The 21,977-nt window shown below is 39.9% G+C and overlaps 1 protein-coding gene across 1 annotated transcript in view; it reads right to left on the minus strand.

The window, feature by feature from the left end:
• Positions 1-18,474: 18,474 nt before the first annotated feature.
• Positions 18,475-21,977, minus strand: part of PLCXD2 (phosphatidylinositol-specific phospholipase C, X domain containing 2) — a 56,665-nt gene continuing 53,162 nt past the window's right edge. The window contains exon 4 of the mRNA XM_012656520.1: positions 18,475-18,548. Within this exon, the coding sequence (XP_012511974.1) occupies positions 18,497-18,548 (52 nt within the window). The 3' untranslated portion in view covers positions 18,475-18,496. The remainder of the gene's footprint in view (positions 18,549-21,977) is intronic.

Genomic DNA, 21,977 nt, shown 5'->3' on the forward strand with positions numbered 1-21,977 from the left:
AAAGTGGGCCCTCACCAGATACCAAATCTGCTGGCATCTTTATTGTGAACTTCCCAGCCTCCAGAATAGTGTGAAATAAATTTCTGTTGTTCAGAAACTACCCAGTTTATAGTATTTTGTTACAGCAGCCCAAAGGGACTAAGATACATAATCATTGAGAAATATATATAGAGAGAGTGATATATCTAGGGTACACACACACACACACACACACACACACACACACACATATTACATTATTACTCTAATGAGCTCTGAAAAGTAGCAATTTTTCTCCTTTCTTTCTTTCCTTAAAATATCACAGTGAAATCTACTGACTTATTCCTGATATCCTGGGTGATGGTTACAAACTAAAGATGGCCTGGGCTGCATACTGGTAGGACCCATTAGCAAAGTACAGCTTGTTGCCTCTGTCTAGTCAAGCATCTAGTAGATTATAAAAACACTTTCATGGTTTTATTCTATCATAGTTGTTGACTCGCCCCTCCTGTTGATTCAATCCAATGAAAAACGTCAAGCCGTGGATTCTTCGAGCTATACTAATAGCAAAAAATTGCATTTGTAATATTTCGTTAGAAAATAATTTGATAAAAACTTGATATTTCTAGTTAACTCTGATTTTGACATTTAAAATATATGTACTCAGTGAGTTCAGAAATAAACTATTAATGTCAAAATATTACTTTTATTGAAGTTTCAGAAATCAACTTATTAAGCTGCTTCTCAAATTCAATATTAAAAAGTGGAGCATCTATGAGTAAAGAGAATGAGGGAATTTTAGCATCTATTAGGAGATGGGTAGAGACATTTCTATCTTAAATGCACATACACACACACTGAAATTTAGAAACTCCCACTGACTAGAGGAATGTAGACAGAGAAGCATTAAGAACTGGAGCTTTAATGGTGGGGGATGGTGAGGAAATACATGAAGTCACTGGCTCCTCCCTGCCACAGTGAGATTATCCCCCACATGGTAGTTTCTGTTTCTGTGGTTTGCTCAGGGCTTGGGCTAGTTTTTAGTAATTTTCTTCAAGGTCCTCTAAGCCAGTTTAAAATTATTTTTGTGAACTATTCATTGCATCCCATGCTTTAGCAAAATCTACCACAATCTAATAAGCATATGGATATGTTCTCTGAGATGCAGCTAAGAGTCTCCTTTTCTTGAATTTCAACTTTTTACCTCATTGCAGCAAAATCTCTTTACCTCCTTGGTATTTAAATTTTTCCTAGGCCCGGAGTGTTTTGACTCAGTCTCGCTGTGCAATCCACGGGAGACTTTAAAATTCATGGTCTGTGCCTCCAAGTAGAGGTTTCACAAAATAAACAGAACATAAGTTGATAAAAAGTCACAAATAGGTCAATAAATATGCAGGGATTACAGCTTATTTTGTTCTTTGCTTCATTTTTAATTCAGTCAGTGCAAGGTATTTCTTGAGTGTCATGATGTGAAAAGCACTGGGCCATAGTTCTTTGGCCCTGGACCCTGTGCAAGTCTTACCCCTGCTGGACCCACACGTGATGCCTAACACACACACACACACACACACACATGCACAAGATCACACACACACACAATCACACACAATGGTGACCATTGTCTTCATCCATTTTTTTTTTTTACATTTGGTAATTGTTCAATGTTTTATTTGCTGAGGTCACTGGTTTACTTAGGATAGTTTTTTTCCCTAACTTTCAGATGAAAATAATCACCTGTAGCATTTAAAAAACACAGCTTTGGAGTGTCGTTTCCCTGGCATATATGACTCAATACAGCTGAGAAAAGGACCGGGTAATGTTATATTTAGAAGTTTTCTCATATGAGTCTTTTCCACAGGTAAGTTTAGGAAACACTGGAGTAGAAAGTGGTTTCTCAGGGGACTTCCTACTTTTACACACACCCTTCAGACAATCTTGATGACTTTTCTTTGAGTTCTTAATTGATAAATTACATCCACTTTCTCCTTTAACCTCTGGCCCTGAAGTGTTCTCACTGCCTGAACTTCCAAAGCAGCCATCTGCACTATTCGGCAGTTATTCAGGAACGAACTTGTAGAATTCCTTCAGTGCCTCAAACTTTTATTTAAATCTTAAATTTAACTGTCCCTACTGAGACTCTGGTAGACTCCTCGAGAGAACGGGCAATGTTTTGTATTCCTTTCTGTATTTCTTCATTTGTCTTTCCACAATGCTTTACACTCAAATGAGGTTTTGTTTCTAATTTAATTTTCCCTTTAAATACTAATATCTTGTTGTGTGGGTAAAGAATATATCATTTCATTCCATATACCAAGAGGCATAAGGTTTGGGAACTTGTGTTTTATCTTAGCTGGTACAGCTGTTAGGGACTCATATAACCCCCTAATCCTTTGTAAAAACTTAATCGGACAGCTGCCTTGATAATATGCAGTTTCAATGACAACCTCTGTTGGGAAAAATAATATGCTATTGTAGTAAGTCTCACAGATTAGTGATGGAAATGTCTAATGGACAGGAGTTCCCAAACTGAGAATCAAGTGGCAAGCTGAAAAAAAATCACCTTTAATTTCTACCATGACATGGAAGTGCATTCTCTCAATTCAGCAACTTTGGCATCTCTGTTATATTAACGGTTTAATTAGACTGTTTCAGTGTAGCTGAATAGTTCTTTAAAGTACTTTTTAACAAGGATACTATTGTTAAAGAAAAACAGCTCTTTCATTTGAGCCATTAAAATTATAGGCGAGAAAAATGAAAAAATGCTCCTGGCAGCATATTTTTTAATTCAGCTGTGACTTCTGCCCCTTGATCAACAAGAAGCTTTTGGAAGGCAATTCTTGTTTATACAGCAGTTTGATCTGGATTCTTGTAAAATTAAACATACGGTGACAAATTAAATTTAACACCACTACCCTCCAGGACATTGTAAATGTAAAGGAGACTAAAACAAATATGGGAAATGTTACTGTAACAGGGTAGTGTGAAGTCATGTCCAACAAAACATAAAAATCTTCCTTATGAATATAATTTAGTGCAAAGAGTATCAACCAACAGTTGGTATTCATTATTTTTTATTTATCTACCTATATCATCTTTCATATACCACTAGAATGGATGTCTTTGTTTCCTCACAGATTTTTTTGCTGAAAATTTACCAAAGGCATCTATCTGGTTCTTGCTTAAGCAGTTCAGTGGTTCTTTTCAGTATCATGGTTTAAGATCTCTTTCAAGAATTCATAAAATAAGCATCTTATATTGTTGATGGTTAATTACATTAGAACACTCAGCCTCTTTGAGCTTATCTTCAAAATGTATTTTTGTTTTTTAACGAAAAATGCTCACAGGTAATCTGAAACTTATGTCCCAACAGAATTTAACAGGAAAGACTTCTCAGTCTTGTCTTGTGTTTATTTAGAAGCACAAATAGAAAGATGCTAAAAGTTTAAATGAGAAGCTCATGTTTGAAGTCTGATTTTGAAAGAAGTAGGAAATATATATTATGCAAATATAACTAATGTAACACAAATATCCTGATTTGCAAATTGCTGAATTTAACAAGAAAAATGAGGTGATGATAAAGAGAAACATGAGTTGGCTACTCTGGTAGGGCCTTGGAGGGCCAACAAGTGAGATGGACTTTTGTCATTTTTGCCCGCCTTGACGTCTTATTTCAGGAAATACTGATAAGGAAGCCGAAGCCCAAAGAATATGTTTCCTTCTTCAATTCCCTGGCCACTCAGGCCACCAGGTGCCTCTCCCTGAAGATCTGAGTCTTGACTGAGCAATGCAGATGTCCAGGGAAGCTTCAGAGATTATGGTCAGTGTCTCTGATGGAGGGCGCAGTCAGGTGTGGCTGGTGAAACTGTAGCTGGGGACCATGGTGAGAACTCCAATGGCAGCATCCGGAACAGACTCTTCCTCACACGCCCTCTTGGTCCTGTTTTGCTTCCTTTGCTCTCTTCCAAATACCAGGCCTCCTTCTCCAGCCTTCCCACCCCTTCTGTGAACTATTTGACCTCCTTTCAATAAATTCATTTTGTGTGCACAGCAACAGAGTCAGTCTGTTGGTGGAACCAAGAACCCTGAATACAGTATCATATTTTAATCCCAGCTCTTTCGGACCAGAAACTCCAGTGCGTCCGTGTGCCTACCAGGTGTCAGGCTCTAGGGACTGGGCTACCGCACCTCACAAGAAAGTGAGGTTAGGGTCATTAACGTTATTTATTTAAACTCTTTCTCACTCCAAATAAGACTTGAGATTACTTACACAGAAAGATATAACCCAAAAGAATAAAAAAATAAGATAAAAAAAATGGGAGGAGGTAAAAACGATTGCTACATAAGCCAGATTGCTAAATATATTTCTTTATAATGAGAAATGGAACTTGTAGGCAAACAAGAACACGCGGTTTAATGTGTCTTCACATTTCCTTCTCTGGGGGAGAGCCTTCCTAGGAAACATTGTCAGAGGCTTCTGGGGTGGGGGAGAAAGAATGATGAATATGCAGTCCAAACAAAGGAAACTGGGCCACCATCAGGGGTGGGCCACCAAATAGCAGTCCCTGTGCTCCCCTGCCCTGGCATTGCTGCAGCTGATGAGTTTCTGCCTTTGGTTCTGCCATGTCTTTTAAGTCCTTTCTTTTACAATCTAGATATATTTGGAAGAGATAATACATTAAAGCATTCACTTTAGCAAATTGCTTCCCAAATTTCGGTTATTCTTATGCTATTCTCAAATGTGCCATATTCACCTGCTACTTGTTCTTTACATTGCCTTTTTATATCCAAATACCTCTAATATTTTTTTCTGAATAATATATGTAAATGTAGAAGCTTGCTATGCTAGATTTTTAATACTCATGGAAATAAATTCGCTGAAAGTTTATCAAATGGACTTCATCCTTGTTTAAAAAATTGTACAAAGAAGCTAAAATTTTTAAGTCTTTACTACCAGAAAATGTCTATATTTGGTTCTAACACTTGATTTGTAGTTTGGCGGGGTATAGAATTCTAGGCTGAAATCATGTTCCCTTGTAACTTTGAAGGCATTTCTTGAATATCTTCTAGCATCATGTGGTGATATTGATGAGAAGTTAGAACTAGCTAATTTGGATTCCTTGTAGATTACTTTTTTTTCTTCGCTGAAGTTTCTTATGTTCTTTTAGTCTTCAGCATTCTAAAATATCACAGATTTGCCTACTTGTTTTTCTTTTTAATTCATTGTGCTGGACAATGGATTTGTCCTTTCATGCAAGCTTTGTGTCTTTTGAACTCTAAGATTCTACTTTCTGATAATTTCTTCCCTTCAATTTTCCATGTTATTTCTGAGATACTTATTAGTTAGATATTGGACTTCCAGGATTAGGCCTCAGCCTTTGGAGACTAAATCAGTCAAAATTGGTCTGGGAAACAAAAGCCTTTTTTTGTGTGCCCAGCAGGAAGCGTTTTGATGTAAGGAATAAGCATTAGAAGTGAAAGTGTCTTGAACTGTCACCGATTAACTCAGTTCATATCCTGATCTGCGTGATTCTCTAGATGTTCAACTTTAAGCTGCTTCAAACCTTGCATCCAACTTTTGCCCATGCGTCTGCCTACAACTGCCTCTGGAGAATAAGGATCTATATCCTATTCTACCTTCCCAATCACTGTTACTGTCTTTAGGCTGTAACCTGAAACCACAAGAGGTGGCCATTCTGGGAAATGTAGTTTTTGCTTCTTAGTCATGTGAAGAAGTCCTCAGCAAGGATTTGGAGATGCCAAGATGCCAGAGACAATCCAGCACAGAGCCATACCATACTCCTTCCCATACTAGCCATGTGCTCTGGGGCAAGTTTTTAAATTTCTTAATGCCTCATTCTCTCCAACTGTAAAGAGGGAATAATATTGTTACCTACCCCATAGAGTTGCTGGGAAGACTGATTGCACTAATACAGGTACTGGATGTAAATCGATGCCTGGCATATATTCAAGCACTTTTAGTATATGTTGGCTACTCTATACCATATACTTATTTTTTCCTCACATTTCCACTGATGTCATTTTGCTCTAAATTTCAAAAAGCTCCTTTAATATTATTTCCCAGTATATCAATTTTTTCATAACACTAATAATTTTAGTCACTAAAGGAACTTTTTTTTTTTTTTTTGAGATAGAGTCTTGCTCTATTGCCCCAGCTAGATTGCAGTGGCCTCTTCATAGCTCAAACTCCTGGGCTCAAGCAATCCTCCTGTCTCAGCCTCCCAAGTAGCTGGGAATACAGGCACATACCACCCTGCCCAGATAGAGTCTTGCTCTATTGCCCCAGCTAGATTGCAGTGGCCTCTTCATAGTTCAAACTCCTGGGCTCAAGCAATCCTCCTGTCTCAGCCTCCCAAGTAGCTGGGAATACAGGCACATACCACCCTGCCCAGCTATTTTTTTTTTTTTTTTAATTTTTTGTAGAGATGGGGATCCTGCTTTGTTACACAGTGTGGTTTCAAACTCCCAACCTCAAGCCATCTCCTACCTCAGCCTCCCAAAGTGCTAGGATTACAGGCGTGAGCCACCACACCCTGCCTCAGATTGTTTTTTTTTCTTTTTTTATAGTGTCTTCGTTGTTTTACAGATGCAGTTCTTCTTGTTTGTATTTTGTTCTTCCGTCCCATTTGTTTTCTATCTTTCAGCAATTTGTTGATAACCCCCTTCCTCTTTCTTATCTATTATGAGTTTATTCTTTTTACTTTTTTAAAGAATTTTATTTCAGAAAGATCTTGAAAGGATTAAGAGGCAAAGCCCTGGGGCTAGTTTGCTGTCTTGTGCAGAAGCCAACGGTGCTATTTTTACCCCAATTTTCCACACTTAGCAGGATTGGAACAGGCTCTCTCACTAGCAACAGTTCACAGTTAATCTGCCCTTACTGCATGTCAACTGGTGTACTAAGAGCTTTATATTCATACTCTCATCTAATTCACCTCAATCTTGAGACATAGGTACTAGTATCTCCATTTCTTTAAAATGAGATGACTGAGGTCAAGTGACTTGCCCAAGGTGACACAGCTAGTAACTGGCAGAGCTAAAATACAGATCTATTGGCTGCAGAGTTCAAGCTCTGAGCTCCTACTGCTACATGGATCTCATCATTTTAAATGGCTGCACAATATCCTTGCATGTGTGTGTGTGTGTGTGTGTGTGTGTGTGTTTCTATCTGAGCCCTCTCTGGTGAACACATAAGCTGTTTTCAAAATTTGTTGTTATAAACAAACCTTACACAAATATTTGTGTACAATTGGAAACTTCTTGTGCACTGTACTTCTATTATTTTCTAAAATAAGTCCTAGAAGTAGATTTGCTAAATGAAAAGGTAAGCACATTAAAACTTGTAAAATATGTTTTGACCAACCGTCCTTAAAAAAGAGGTCGTCGAGACTGACACTTCTGCCAGCAGCACTGTGTGGAAGGGCCTGTTTCCCACATGCTCACAATACCTATCACCCAATTTTTGCCAATCTCATAGAAAGGAAATGCTACCTTACTGTTTCAGTCTGCTTTTATTTCATTGTTAACATGGCTGAACGTTTCTTCATACGATTACAGGTCATGTATTTTCCTTCTTTTGTGAATTGCCAGTTCATTTTCTGACTTTCTCCTGGGTTATTGTCTATAGCTGGTATGGATCTGAAAGTACTCTTTAGGGACAGTAACCTTTGCCTGTTATTTATGTTGCAAATATACTTTCCTGGTTCACTATTTCTATTTTTACCTTTGTTTATAGCATTTGTAAAAGAAGTCTTAAATATTTATGTAGTCAAATCTATCCTGATTAACTTCTACATATATTCCCTTTTTCAGTGAATGAAAGAATGAAGCCAACATAAAAGTTGGTCCATTAGGAGTTTGATTTATGATCTGAGTTTCTAAAGGAATCAGGCAACTCAACAATCTGTTGGCCCTACTTCAGGAAACAGGCAAATTGTTTAAGACTGTGGAAGTTTTCACTTGCACATTGAATGTTTACTTAAGTCAACTTAAGAAGAACTTCCAGCCAGGCTAGCTTGAGAGCTACGAAGCTTATTATTCTGACTTATATCTTGCTTAAAATGTGCTGTATTAAAGTTAAAGCTGGATTTGGATGTTAATGCAGGGATGGGTGCTGGGTAGGCCATCTTTATTCTTTAACCTTGAGCTTCTTACCTGGTGTCAGCTGCTGACATCAGAAGATATTATTGCCATTTCTCCAGTTTTGTTCTTTGTTCGTTTTTTCTGTTTAAAGTTGCTTCCAGAATAAATGAAATTCAAGTCATAACTAAGTGGAGATTAGGTTTATAACAAGACTGTCTATCAAGCAGAGGTCCCTAGGGTATATGGGAGAGCATATGAGCTCTGGGCTGCAGAGAATGCTTCTAAATTAAGGCTCCAGGTCCCAGGGTTGTGATTTAGGCACAGACTCTGGTTCAGGGCAAAGGTCTAGTTTTTCTTGTTTCTACATTTTAATTAGAAAGATCTCTCTGGACTCTCCTCTTACCTTCCTTCTCCAGGGATCAAAACTTCCTTAGCCATGGCTAACATAACTGTCTCTACTCTTGTCATTTTCCCTCCTTAGGATATCCATACACATTCTTAAAAAGGAAGCAGCTTTTTTTTTTTTTTTTTAAGTCTGAATTCTGATAAAAGGAAGGATGTAATTCCTAATTTCCTTTTTTAAAAAACACCACTGGACTTCAACTCCTCTGATAGTCTTCCTGAGCATCCAACTGGAATATTTCTATGTTGTATTCAGTTATCACTGCCTTGACAGCCTCACATGATGCTGTGTTGGCTCCTTTATTGGTTCATCTGCTCTATGAGATGTTGGTCTTCCTTTTGAGTGGAATTGTGAACTATACATATCTGAATCTATAGCCCTTAGCACAATGTCAAACATGTGTTAGTCACTCTGTAAATGTCTTCTTATTAGATCTATGTTAGAACAATGGAAAATATTTGATTCCAACATGCTTATATCCTTGGCTTGGGGGAAGTGGGAGTTAATAGCTTTTGATATAAATGCTTGTGAAGAATAGCAGTATCCCAGTTGGAGGCTTATCAGATAGTGGTTAAAAGAGGAAATATGGGGACCCTCAGCTAATCCCTTCATGGGAACAGCCAAAGATTAAGCAAAACCAGACATAGGCCGAGTGTGTGTCTGCAGAAAAGGAGAAAAAATATGTTTGGAGAGTAGGCTAAGCACACAATCTAACCAAATAATGCACAAGCTGTTGTATTCATTGATCAGTTTACCTGAATTTCACTGGCTAATGACTTATAGCACCAGTAAAATAAGATGGATGATAATGGGGTATAAAATTCAGCATGTCAAGAGTTACTTGAAGACATCTAAAGTTCAGTATAATTAACCAACCCTGAGATTCATTTAGACATCACAAAAGAATTTTTTACATGCCACATGTTCTTGTAGTATACATTTTCTAAAAATGATCAAAATGTGTTGTAGCAATTTTAGAGAAAGGAATATGTTGTCAATAGAAGCCAGTGTTTTAAATAGACATTTCCTAATCAATTCCAGAAATTAAAAAGTATTTAGATTTTGTGTAACCCACACCCAGGAATAGTCCAGACAAAAGATTTTTCTTGTTGCAAAATTGATCCAATGTACTTCTCATATTAAAATTCTTTCCATGTATCACACAGGCACACACACACACACACACACACACACACACACTACTTATAAATTATTTTAGTTCCACCTGAATCACAGCAAGACACTTGGTGCTCCCAAGTGCATGAAGATTTACAGCATGAAAATTTCCTTGGACAAGCACCACATGTACTCACCATCAAATTGGTATTAACTGATCAACACATAAGTGCACATATAAGAATAACATCTATTGGCTGTTGGGCAGGGGGAAGGGGGAGGGAGGGGACGGGTATATGCATACACAAAGAGTGCAATTCGCACCACCTGAAGAGGACATATTTGAAACTCGGACTTGCGGGGGGGGGGGCAAGGGCAACATACGTAACCTAAACATCTGTACGCCCATAATATGCTGAAATAAAAAAAAAAAATTTCCTTGGTTCAAAATGCTGCCTCCCTCGCTTTTGGCCCAGTGGGCAATGAAAAGTGGGATTATCAGGAATAGTCCTGCATCTTCTAGAAAGCCTCTACTGGATAAACTCCTCCTTCCCTTCACTGTCAGGCAGACACTCAGGCACAGAAGGGAGATGCATGGACTCTAGTGTCTTTGGCTATTAGTGGGCTGAGCGAGAGCTATGGTTAGGTATATGAAAGGCCAGACATCTTTTTTGAAAAGTTGGAAAACAGAGTTCTATTTTACTATAGGCTCTGAAACCCTTTTTCTCCTGCTAGAAATCTATCAGGGCTAGAGAATCCAGTTCAATACCAGAAACTGAGTTCAATTCAAGAAGCTGTGATGTGTTCACTGACTATAGAACTCACGAAGGTGCCAGCTGGTACTTGGTCATCATCGTCAGAGGGTGTGTGAGATTGTCCCATGTTTCAGCACCTTGCCTGCTTTTTTATTGTTGTTGATGTCCATTTGTTTTCTAACTTGATAGGAATTCACTGAGGCATTGAGGTCTGTATTTGAGCTTAGTTTGACATTGATAATGATTGCTGGAATCATCATGGGCCATCCTGATTCTCTGGCCTCATTAAGAGACAGTACATGATTGAATCATAAGACTATTCTTTTCGTATCTTGCCTTAATTGAATGTATATGGTGGGAAACTTTCGATGACTGTTTTGTGGCTTCTAAAAAGTAAGTGTAGCCTATGTGGTTGTGGACAGTCTGGACTAAGCATTATTTATGTGTTGCTTGTTACCTAATCCTTCTCCCCAAGAGACTACCTAAAAAGAAGCTATTAGCTATTAGGAACAGAGTGAAAACTGAGAAGTGGGGATGCCCAGTAAGATTTTTGTTGTGCACAACAGAAAGTCACTTGAAGACCCTCCCAGGAAACCAGTCTATTCTTACTGAATTCATGGCATTACTCCCCTCCCCAGAAAATTATCAGATATCCCCTGGTGATGATAAGTAATGTTGCTTGCCATTTCTAATCTTTAAAAAGAACAAAAAGGCAGCACAGTGATGCAGCCTCTAACTGCTACTAAGACATAAGACTATTGATGTCGAATTTCTTTCAGTGATTTTCTTGTTGGACCACAGGTTCTTTGCCATCACTTGTGAGTGTGGTTCTTCAGGACCTTAGAGCCTCCTGGGCATGGGTCTGGGCGAATAAAGTCAACCAGTGTGGGCCACAATCGCTATCACACTTTCTTTACTGAAATGTCTAGCCATGCCTTGGTGTTTGTTGTAGTTAGTGGGTTCCTTTGAATAGTACTGCCTGGGGCTATTTTCTCTCATGCAGTGTTACAGGGAGCAAGTTTTATTCTTTCTTTTTTATGAGAGGAAGTAGAGCAGAGAGAAGTGAAATAACCCCAGAGGTAAAAAATAAAAAAAAAAAAAATCCATGCTTGAAATGGAACATCGTAATTATGCCAGTCGTCCTGATGGCCATTCATTTCTCTAGACTTTAAGAGGGAAATGGGACTCTCTCCAAAGAAAACTGCCCTTTTAGTTCAGGGCCTTGGGCAAGATCTTTGATGCAGTCTCACTTCCTTGATGTGCCTTCTCTTCATTACAAATAGCCTTTCATGAAGCTTACAAGAAGGGACATGAGTTCAGGCACCCAGTTAGCAACAACCTGAGTGAGTAACCCTGGGCAGGGTGGCTGGGTGGCTCAAGGAGGGGCAGAGAATGTTGGTGTCAGGATCCAGAGCAAGCTTAAAGCTCTTCCACAGTCTTTGACCATTGTTTTGTGTACTTCAGAGGAGCCGTGGATCTGTCCCTCACTCTTCCACTGTTTGCTTATAGCGTCATCTGCTCCCGCTCCTTCAAACATACACAGTTCCATCTGAATCACTACCATGTTTCTGTAACCTTGGGCAAGTCACATCACTTTTAAGGGCTTCTGTTTATTTATAAAGAGAGCGTAATAGCCATGACTGCCTGCTCCCTGGAGCTCCCATTAGCAACACACAGGTGAGACAAAGCTGAGCGCTGGTGCCAGGGTTACAGATGGACAAGAAAACTCGTATGTGGTTCCCTGTGTTCTCCCAGCCAAGTGGGCTCTTTCTCTAGCAAAGATCTCCAGCCCCTCCAGTTTATACTGTCCTCAAGGTTACATTCCTGGGATCTCTTGAGCAGTTTTTTATTCCTCCCAATTTATTTACCTAAGAGATAGGGACAGTCACCCCAAAGGGATTAAAATCATTTCTGTATTTTCATTAAAGGACTTTCTGATCTTAACTTTTGTAGTTTTCATAAAAGACAGAATATTAAAGCTAGAGGAGACTTTAAAGATGATATACTCCCAAAACCCTGGTTCCATTTTGAAAATGGGAAAATTGAGGCCCAGAGAGCTGAAGTGATGTGTTCAGATGCCTCATTGGCATGTAGTAGCAGGAGAATCAAACAGAACCCAAATCTCCCATCTGCTGTGCCATTCTGTTAGTGGATGGCAGAAGAGCAAGTAGACCCTCAGTGCACACCAAAGGTTAATACTTCCAGTCCTATCTTTAGTTTTCCTAGGCAATTCCAAAGTCTTTTTGTTTAAAATCACTTTCTATACTAAATTCCCAGTTGATTTACCAATTTATTATCACTGACAAATATTTACTGAAGACCCATAATCTTCAAGATACTATATAATGATTAAAAGTACATAAACACACACACACCACACACATGCACATACAGAGGATTCTAAGGAGGCTATGGTTTGGTAAGTTTAAATTTGGTAAGTTTAAAACCTTCTTATCTCTGAGGAGTGGCAAGATTATATAATCCTGTTTTAAAAACAGTGTCTAATACACTTCGGGGAAGGAGTACATGATTGTTGCTGAACTGAGGATAACCCATCAATAAATGTTTGCAGTTATTCACAGTAAGGATGCAGATGAGTAAAGAATTGAAACTGAGTCAACACCAAGAAGTGTAAAAATTGGTACAGATCCACAGAGAAAGACAACAGTAAGTCAGGACTAGGATACCTCCGGGGCTATTTCATGTTCAACTTGTTGAACTTCAAGTTGCCAATACAACTATATTCTGTAACAATACCTCTTATGAAAAATGGAGGATTTTTATTTTGCAAAGAGAAGCAAAACAAGATGAATTTGGGCAGAGAACAGTCATGTTATGGGAAGTCTAACCATTGTTCAGGGTTCCTACCTAGAAAGAAAAGCTAAATTTTGGGGAAAACACATGTTTAAAATCGAGGGTACATCTCCCTGGAATTGGTAGACTCAGATTGGGGTACTAGCTGTCCTTGGGTCATAGAGAAGTCTGCCACCTGCTCTGTCACTGCAGTGTCTTCTGGTTGGCTTCTGGTCTTTCTCTTCTCTCGCAGACTGCTCATGCACTAACCACGAGTTTTAAGCTGCTTACCTTATGAACCCTAATGAGATCACCACAGAGTAGGCCCCATGGATGAAAGCCATCGTTCCACAGCAATACACACGAGCTCCAGCCAAATGCACTATACAAGGCTTGTCTTAAGAAATGAACCCTTGAAAACATCAGCCCAGTGATGACAAAAAAGAATTCTGCCTACTTAGAGTTCTCTGCAGGAAGTATTTTTGATATTGTTTCGGCTTTAGAAAAAAAGTGGACCTTGTGGGGGTTACAGTGCACAGTGAAACTGCAAATTCAAACTGTTTGAATCCTGTCCTCCAAATACAGAGGTCTTATGTGAAAACAATCTCATTTTCATTTTACTTTCTGGGAACCTCTCCAAGGCATGGGGATTTGCCAACTTTTTGTGACCTTCAATTCCTTTACTGCTCCCATGGGCAACTTGACCTTGGAATTGTAGAGAGGAGGGGGACAATTTTCAAGTTGGTACAGGGCAGGGGCAGAAGTTTCATTCTCTCTGTTTGCTCATTGTCCCAAACCACGAATTCTCCTGCACCAAGAGACTTAGACCCTCTGAGGTCACAGAAATGAGGACAAAAGGTAGAACGAAGGTGCACATTATCACCAAAGCAAGGATGTGGACAACAAAACTGTCACATGGTGTGGAGATTCAGGCAGCCAGCCAGGGGCAGTTCCCAGGGAAGCATTAGGAATAAGAAAACATTCTATCTCATCCAGATGCACTGCTTAGGCGGGGTTCCCTGATCCCTCTGAACATCTTAGGACTGAAATGGAATTCACAGGGCACAAAGATTCCGCCTCTAAGTATAGCTGGTTTCTAGAGGTTGAATCCTCACTCACAATGGAGTTCCAATTTGTAGAAGGACTAACTTAGGTTCCCCACCATTTGGCAACTGTTTAGACCCAAGAGACATCCATCTGATTATAGGATTAACCAAGAGAGGGTTTGTGTTTATCAAGAGACACCCTGGAGGCTCTAACCCCTACCCATGCATACAACGAATTAGAGGACAGTGGTTTCTTACTTTTCTCCTAGCAGGAACCCCTTTGATATTCTATTTTGCTCATGGGCACATGGGCTTGAAAGATTTTTGCCTTTAAGACAGATTTTATTAAGTAACAATTAGCATCTTCATTTTCATTATTCTATGAAAATCTAATTAGAGTAACAGCATTACCACACTGACCTGATAGAATTCCAGCCAAAAGCAAACCAACTGATGTTTGAGTGGGTCCCTGTAGCCCAAGAACACGCTGCTTAGTCATCTGACATTTTTAATTTCTGTAAATAGCTTGTGGGCCCCATTCCTGCCATTTGTGGCCTTTGGAATCCAGAGAACTGTTTGTGTATTAGGAAAAAAAGAGCAAAGAATTTGGAATCCCAAGAAGAGTGAGATTGAGAAGGGCACTCATCTACACTGAGTCCCAGATTCCTTATCTGAAAGGATATCACCTAGAAATGGTACTCATCTTACAGGCCTGTGATAAAGATTAAATGAAACTATTGACATGCTGGAAAGTCTTGAAAAATTTAGCTTTCTCAAAGATTGAAATTTCACTGCAGAAATAAACTTTTAAAAAATCTCCGTATGATAAATGAAAAATTTGTTTCTTTTACGTTACATTAAAATCAATTAAAAAAACACCAAACAATCAAAACAATGTTTGTAAACCAGGAAATAAGAACAATTCTGAAGCTTTCACAGCTTCAGAAAGGAATCAAAGCACTGACCTGTAGGTAATTGTTATTGTGTGTGTGTGTGTGCATGTGTGTTTGTGTGTTTTGTGATTGCTTTCCAAGAGGAGAGAAAAACCACTGTGATATTGAGTTTTATGCTTGCACAATGTCAAGAACATCTGGTGAGGGTGAGAAGAGGAGATAAATATATACTCACAGGATCCAATCAAATAATCTAGAAAGGACTATTTATATTTTTGCACTTAGAATATAAACAGTGTAGACACTGTTGAGTATGTTTCCCAGGACAGAATGCTAAAGAACATGGGCTTTAGAGTCAGACACACCTCAACTCAAATTTCTCCTCATCTTACTAGCTCTGTGACTTGGGCAAGTTGCACAGTTTTGTTATGAAAATTAAATTTTTTTAAAAAAGTATAGATAATAAGGCAACAGTTCATTTCCTGGTCATAATAAGCACTTGATAAAGGTAAAATATGGTTATGAGTCCTTGTGTTTTAGCTTCAACTTTTTCTCTTTCTCCTAGTATTTTCATTAAGAAAAATGATAGCACACGAGTACAGTTCATGTGGCGTCAGTTGTTTAGAAAAGAACAGTGGTAGACATGGTGATGCAATCCCTATTTGTAATGCCTTTGCTATCACACCCTTGAGGTATGCATAAGGTGAGTGAGTAAAAAGAAGAAACCCTTTGTTCAAAGATGTTTAGCCAACCACATTTCATGATGGCATTTATTTGTCTTGATCTTATAAATGCTCAAGGATTGTGGCTGCTTTGGAATTTATGCTAGACAGCTAATGGAATTTTTAGGACATACCTGAACAAAAGTGATACTAGGGGCAGGGATGCAGAGGAAGGCATGTTGCTGCACATTACTAATTTACTGCTTAAATGACCCCAGCAAGCCATTCAGACGGCAGGCCAACGCAGGTCTCTTTGGGTTGCAGATAGTTTGAGTCTTGATATAATGGATGTTGATGGTTCTTCTTGCTTTAAGCCTCTTTGTACCCAAGTCTCTTGGGTTTAGATGAGTGGATATTAGCTGAGGTGAGAGGAAATAGTAATTAAAATCTGGAGTTCCCAAAGAAGGGTTGGGATAGGGTCATTTCTTTCTCTGTAGTTAGTTCAGATGTTGGACGTTCATTGGGACACATAGGTTTGAGTCTATGGAATAGAAAGGGGTGGAGATCTGGCCTGAGAATTAAGTGGGTTTACTTGGGGAATACCCAGAATCGAGAAGACTCCAGTGACTGCCACCTTTAGAAACACCCCCTTTTGCTCCCTGCCTGTTTGTCCCTTTACGTCTCCTCAAAGAAGATCCAGTCCAGTCCAATGCTGGCCTTTTGCTTGTTGTGGCACCCATCTGGCCTTTGGCGTGGCACAGGAGTGGGCCAGTGGAGAAGCTCTGATGGTGTAAGTCAGCCTTGCTTATTTGGGCGACCTCCCAATTTATACTTCTCCATGTCCTCAACTCCATGACTTTGTGGGGGAAGCACTGGATTGACAATAAGGCAGAGCTGAATAGAATCCTGGCTCAGACTCTCACTAATTGCATAATTCTGGGCAAATTAATTAACTTCTGTATTCCAACTTCCTAACATGTAAAAGCAATAACAATGCCTGTTCTAATCTAGTCAATCTCAAGAATAATCTCCCTCTACCTACTATCCAATATACTTAGAATGGAAAGAAAAGCTGGATATACCCCCAGGAGCTTCTAGTGTGCTTTAGGCCTTAAGCCAGACGCTGCCCAGAAAGGACAGGTCAAACCTGTGTGTCTGTCCCTAAGGCAGCCTACAGTAATGTGGGTAAGCCTGGTCAATGCACTTGAGCACCCAGAGACTCTTTGCCCTCGTCAAAACTACCTCCATCACCTGTATTATCTACAAATATGCTCTGGATACCAACTAGACTCACACTTAACATTTTAGAGGACTTAATATCCTCACAGAAATTTATCTGTTTTCCTTAATTCTCCACAACATTCTTGGTAGGTAGCCACAGACTTACCCAAAATCACACATAGATTTGTGTCTACAATGGCCTCAATTCTTGCATCTAGTTAACTGCATCACCCACTAAACATTCAGGCCACAAACATTACCTGAGGGGAGTCACTTCAGTTCCATAAATGGCTGGCAAAAAGTGTCAAACATTATCTTGTCCAATACATGATCCAACTCCTTCCCTAAAGGGAGTTCAGAAAAATAGGGCCTCCGTATCACCAGGCTTCTAACTAGTATTAATAATTATAAGAACCAGAAACCACTGCAGAGGCCTGACAGATGTATGTGGTGATAATATGACAATATTGCTGAAATTAGAGGAGTTATATTCAGACTTAAAGAAGAATGGATCATGTTCATTAAAAATAATGTATTTCCAGAATATGTAGACTTGAATGGGAAAAATTCCAAGTATTTCTTTTGGTGATTACTTCATAACCTTGTTTTCCTTCAGGAATCATTTAATCACTTGTTCCATAGTTAGTCAACATCTTCCCTATAGACCTCCAGTGACAGGCGAAGCTGTCTCTAAAGCCACAGCTCTTGTTCCTGAGGTGATATCAGGTATCAGGTTTGTATACGAGTCTTGCTCATATTTATTTATCACTGAGCTTAGAGGGACCTTGTGGCATTTACTACTCTGGGTAGAATAAAACCTTACTCTGGGCATAAGAAAATATGGGCTATAGCTTCAGAGAAGGGTTCCTTCTATGTTGCCTGTGTCTATTCCATGAAGAGTCTCAGTCAGGAGGAGGCTTTGGTGGTCTTCTGTTCAAGGCAGGAAACAGCCTTGCCTCAGTAAATGATTGACCTGGGTGCCCAGTGTGATAAGCTTAGGTAAATAAGCTTGATTCTGCCCCAGTAGTTTTAGGACTTTTAACTCTCTAGGTTCCAAAGCAGAAAAATGCACTTAACTTCCTCAGATGATAGGTTGACAGCCCTCTGAATTATATGCACACTGTTCTCTCTGATATATCTTGAAAGTAGAAAAAATTCATGCAAATTCATGCGAAATTCTGGAACAAAGTCAGTTTGTGAAGCCACTACTAATGGAAAAATTTCAATAAATCACAAATATAAGTTGTTATAATGAAAGATTTTTTTAAAAACCTTCCAAATTTTTGAAATATGTATAGGAACAACAAGAGAATATGCAAGGAAAATACAGCTTGCTTTCCAGAACATGCTGATGGGCAAATGATTGAATTCTCCTGACACACACTCACACCTACCACGTCGCCTTCAGCAGACCATCCTCAGAGACACTCTGGTTACAAGGCTTTGCAAGGTGCTTGTTTTGTAATCTTGAGAGAAGGACTCATGACCAGACAGATCACTTACCTTGATCTTTTCAGTCCCAACTCTTCCCTCAGATTTCTTCCTGGCTCAGCAATGGTAGCCCACGGCTGTCCCAACACTTGCTGAAGAGGTTGGGATGTTGGGAAGAAGCATCAACACAGGCTTCTACTTTTCCCCAAGGATAAAAGTGAGGTGATCCCCTCCATTTCCTTCCCTGCTCTCTGGGCCCTGCAGACAGTGGTCACGGGCAATGACTTGCTTGCAGCCAGGTATGTTGACAGATGTGAAGGAGGGAGTCTGCGCTGGTCTCAGCAGCTTGGTCTAGCCAATCATTACACACCAGGGCAGGCTCCTAGTCCTGCTCAAATCCAACCAGAGGGCTGGGTGACAAAATCAGATAGCAGGACTGTTGGGGGCAGAAAGCACAGTCTGATTGCTACTGACTACCCAGAAGAGCGGTTACCTTGTAACTGGATCTGGGAAGTGGAACAGAGGCTCTGAGAATGATTTATATGTGGGAGGAAAATTTTACTCCCATATATTTTAGCAATCTCAGAAGGGAATTTGGAGGTCACTTTACCAAATCTGCCATTTAATAGTGGAGTTTCTTCTATTGAATTCTTGTATGGTGAGAATCATCTGGCAGTTCTTTGAATAAATATATCTACCATTCATTGAGAATGCATTATATGCTATGCATTTCGTATATGTTATCACAAGTCCTCACAATAACCCTGGAATTTCATCCCTATTTTATGGATGAAGGAACAGAGGCTCAAAAGGGTAATAGTCATGCAACTAGTAAGTGCTGAAGGTAGGATTTGAACCCAGGTCTACTCTGAAACCAGTGCCAGCATCAGTATCCTTTCTGTGACACACTCCGTGGTAGCTTGTCTTAGTCCACCAGAGAAGTGCATGTCCTAATCTCCAGAACCTGTGAATGTGTTACCTTACGTGGCAAAAGGGACTTTGCAGATGTGATCAAGTTAAGGATCTCGAGATGGGAGATTATCCTGGACTATCCAGGTAGCACAAGGGGCCTTATAAGAGGCTGGAATCGAGGAGTGTGATGATAGAAGTAGAGCCAGAGATTGAAGATGCACTGCTGGCTTTGAAGATGCAGGGAGGGACCATGGGCCAAGGAGTGCAGGCAGCTTCTAGAAGTGGAAAAGACAAGGAAATGCATTCTCCTCTAGGGCCTCTACGTTCTCAAAATGGCAACTCACGGGTCCTAGTTCTTCCCTGTGCACGGGGTACTCAGTGAGGCAGCTGGAAATGGTGAGAAACTGCGCTGGGGTGGGAGTCAGAATCTTGACTCTATCCTCAGCTCCGCCTCCGTCAGTCAGTTCTGTCTTTCAGTTTTCTCTCCTATAACATTAGTTCCTAGCAGAAATGTTCTTTGATCCCTTCTACATCTAGCGTCATAATATTCTAAAACCAAGTCATGTAACAATTTTCAAATATTTGAAGATAGCCCTGTCACTTTTCTCCCAGTTTTTCCTGTTTGAGCTTCTCATGTGACATGACTTCTGGATGCTTCCCTCTCCTGGTTGCCCTTCTCTGGGAAGGCTCCAATTTACCCTCTGACATGTGGTGCCCAGAGGTGCACATCGTGCCCCTGCTGTCCCTTGTCTACCTGCCTGGGTCCTCTGGCTCCCGAATACCCTCTCTTGCTAGATCCCATCTAACTATTCCTTGGGAGACTTTGGACTTAGCTGAATCTGTTTCTTCTTCTCTTGCTTTATCTGACTTTACCTCTTGAAAGAGAGCACTGTAGTGAACAAATCCACAGGTGTCTTAATTTAGATTTTTTTTTTTAAACAGGAAGAACCAAGGCTTTCTAGTGCTAGCCTAAATTAGCCATCCTTGCTTGCTTAACATCTAAATAATTCATTCTCATAGGTGTTTGAAGGGCAGTGGTTTAAGGACCACAGATTCTTCGAGAATTTGAGGAAAGTTATGGATCTCCTGCCAGAGAAAAACACCTCTAAAATTTTGTGTGTCATTTTGGGGCACTGCACCACCCCACCCCCCGAAGTAGTACACTGGCCTCTCTGATATGTGGCAAGTTAGTTTTACACTCACAAAGTTGTTGTTGGGGGAAGCTTTTGCGAAAGGCAGCCTAATGTCTTCTGTATCCCCTTACAATTTGGGGAGGACCTAAAAATAAGACCCCCTGGGACTGGGTTGAGCAAACGCCCAGTAAAGATCAAGGCAGGACAGTGTCCAGGCCAAAAAGCAGCTAAGTTCTTGGGTTAAACAAAGAACAGCTTTCAGTGGTCTCCTTTTGCAACAGAACTTTGCTTCTTGGGGCCTTCCTCTATATGATAAACCTTGCTCTTTAGATGCTTGGCCCCTGAAATTAAAGCCATCTGCTTGCCTAAGGCTTCCCTAAATCTCATGATGCTACTGGACAGAGGCTGATACTTCTGTGTCCCTCTTCCCCACTCATGCTGGTCAAAAACACCGCCCAGCTGCGAAAACACCCTGGTCTGAGTAGTGCTTTTGTCCTACTGGCGCTTGTCCAGGCCATCCTGGGTGAGGTTTCAGGCACATGGGCTTTGGCCACTGTCCCTCCCTTGCAACCTCCCACCCTCTCGAGAATGAAAGGTTTCAAGTCTTGAAAATAATAACACTCCTTTGGTTATAGTGAGCAGATTTGCAGAGGGGTAAACAAAGAAACATACTGCCGATCAGGAAGAATTACTTTGGAAAAAACCACAGCAAAAATCCAGGACATTCGGGCATCTTAACCTCAGGGATTCACAGAAAAGGACATCACTTTCGAAGTTGAAGAAATGGGGTTTGGTCTCTGCATTCCATATTTACCAAGTTCAGCCATATATAAGACTGAGTGACCCCAAGATCTTTCTTTCCTGCTCCTCAGGACAACATGGAGACAGATTATCTGAGCTTGGAGTTTTACAGGAAACATGAAGGAATTTTCCTTATGAAAAAAAGAGATGATTTTCAATCTCAAATAGCAGTTTATTTATATATTTAGTTGGCTAGTAAAGAGTGTTTAGAAAGAGCACAATCAAACCCAGTTCTAGGCAAAAAAAATTGTGGTAGAATCAATTGCACTTTTTTCAGCCTGAAAAGGATCATACACCTAGGTCATTTCCATAGCTTCTCCACAGTGGACTCCTTAAAAAACTGACATAAATTTATTTTTAAAGGGAATTTTATATATTATTGAAAACACAGGACCACTTGCTACAAAGAGAAGGTAACCATAAAATAAATACAATACAAATGAAATGAGATTAAAAGTTAGCTAGATACTATTGCCTTTTAGTTTTTGGTTGATAAGCAAGGGATAGAGAGGTTTCATCAGTAAGCTAAGACTTCCCTCTTTACTAATCAGAAATGATTAAACAATTAATGATATTAATGCTATTTAAGGATGTGGCCATCTTCCACCCCACATCATCTTGCATACCACCAGGGGCCTGAATTCCACTCTCTGAACAATCCATTTTTGGTCCAGTAATTCTCCAACTGGCTACACATCAAAATACATATTTCTAGCCACACTTCCTGAGATAAAC

Source organism: Propithecus coquereli, unplaced genomic scaffold, assembly GCF_000956105.1.
Source record: "Propithecus coquereli isolate 6110/MARCELLA unplaced genomic scaffold, Pcoq_1.0 Scaffold506, whole genome shotgun sequence".
In the NCBI taxonomy this organism is placed as follows: Eukaryota; Metazoa; Chordata; class Mammalia; order Primates; family Indriidae; genus Propithecus; species Propithecus coquereli.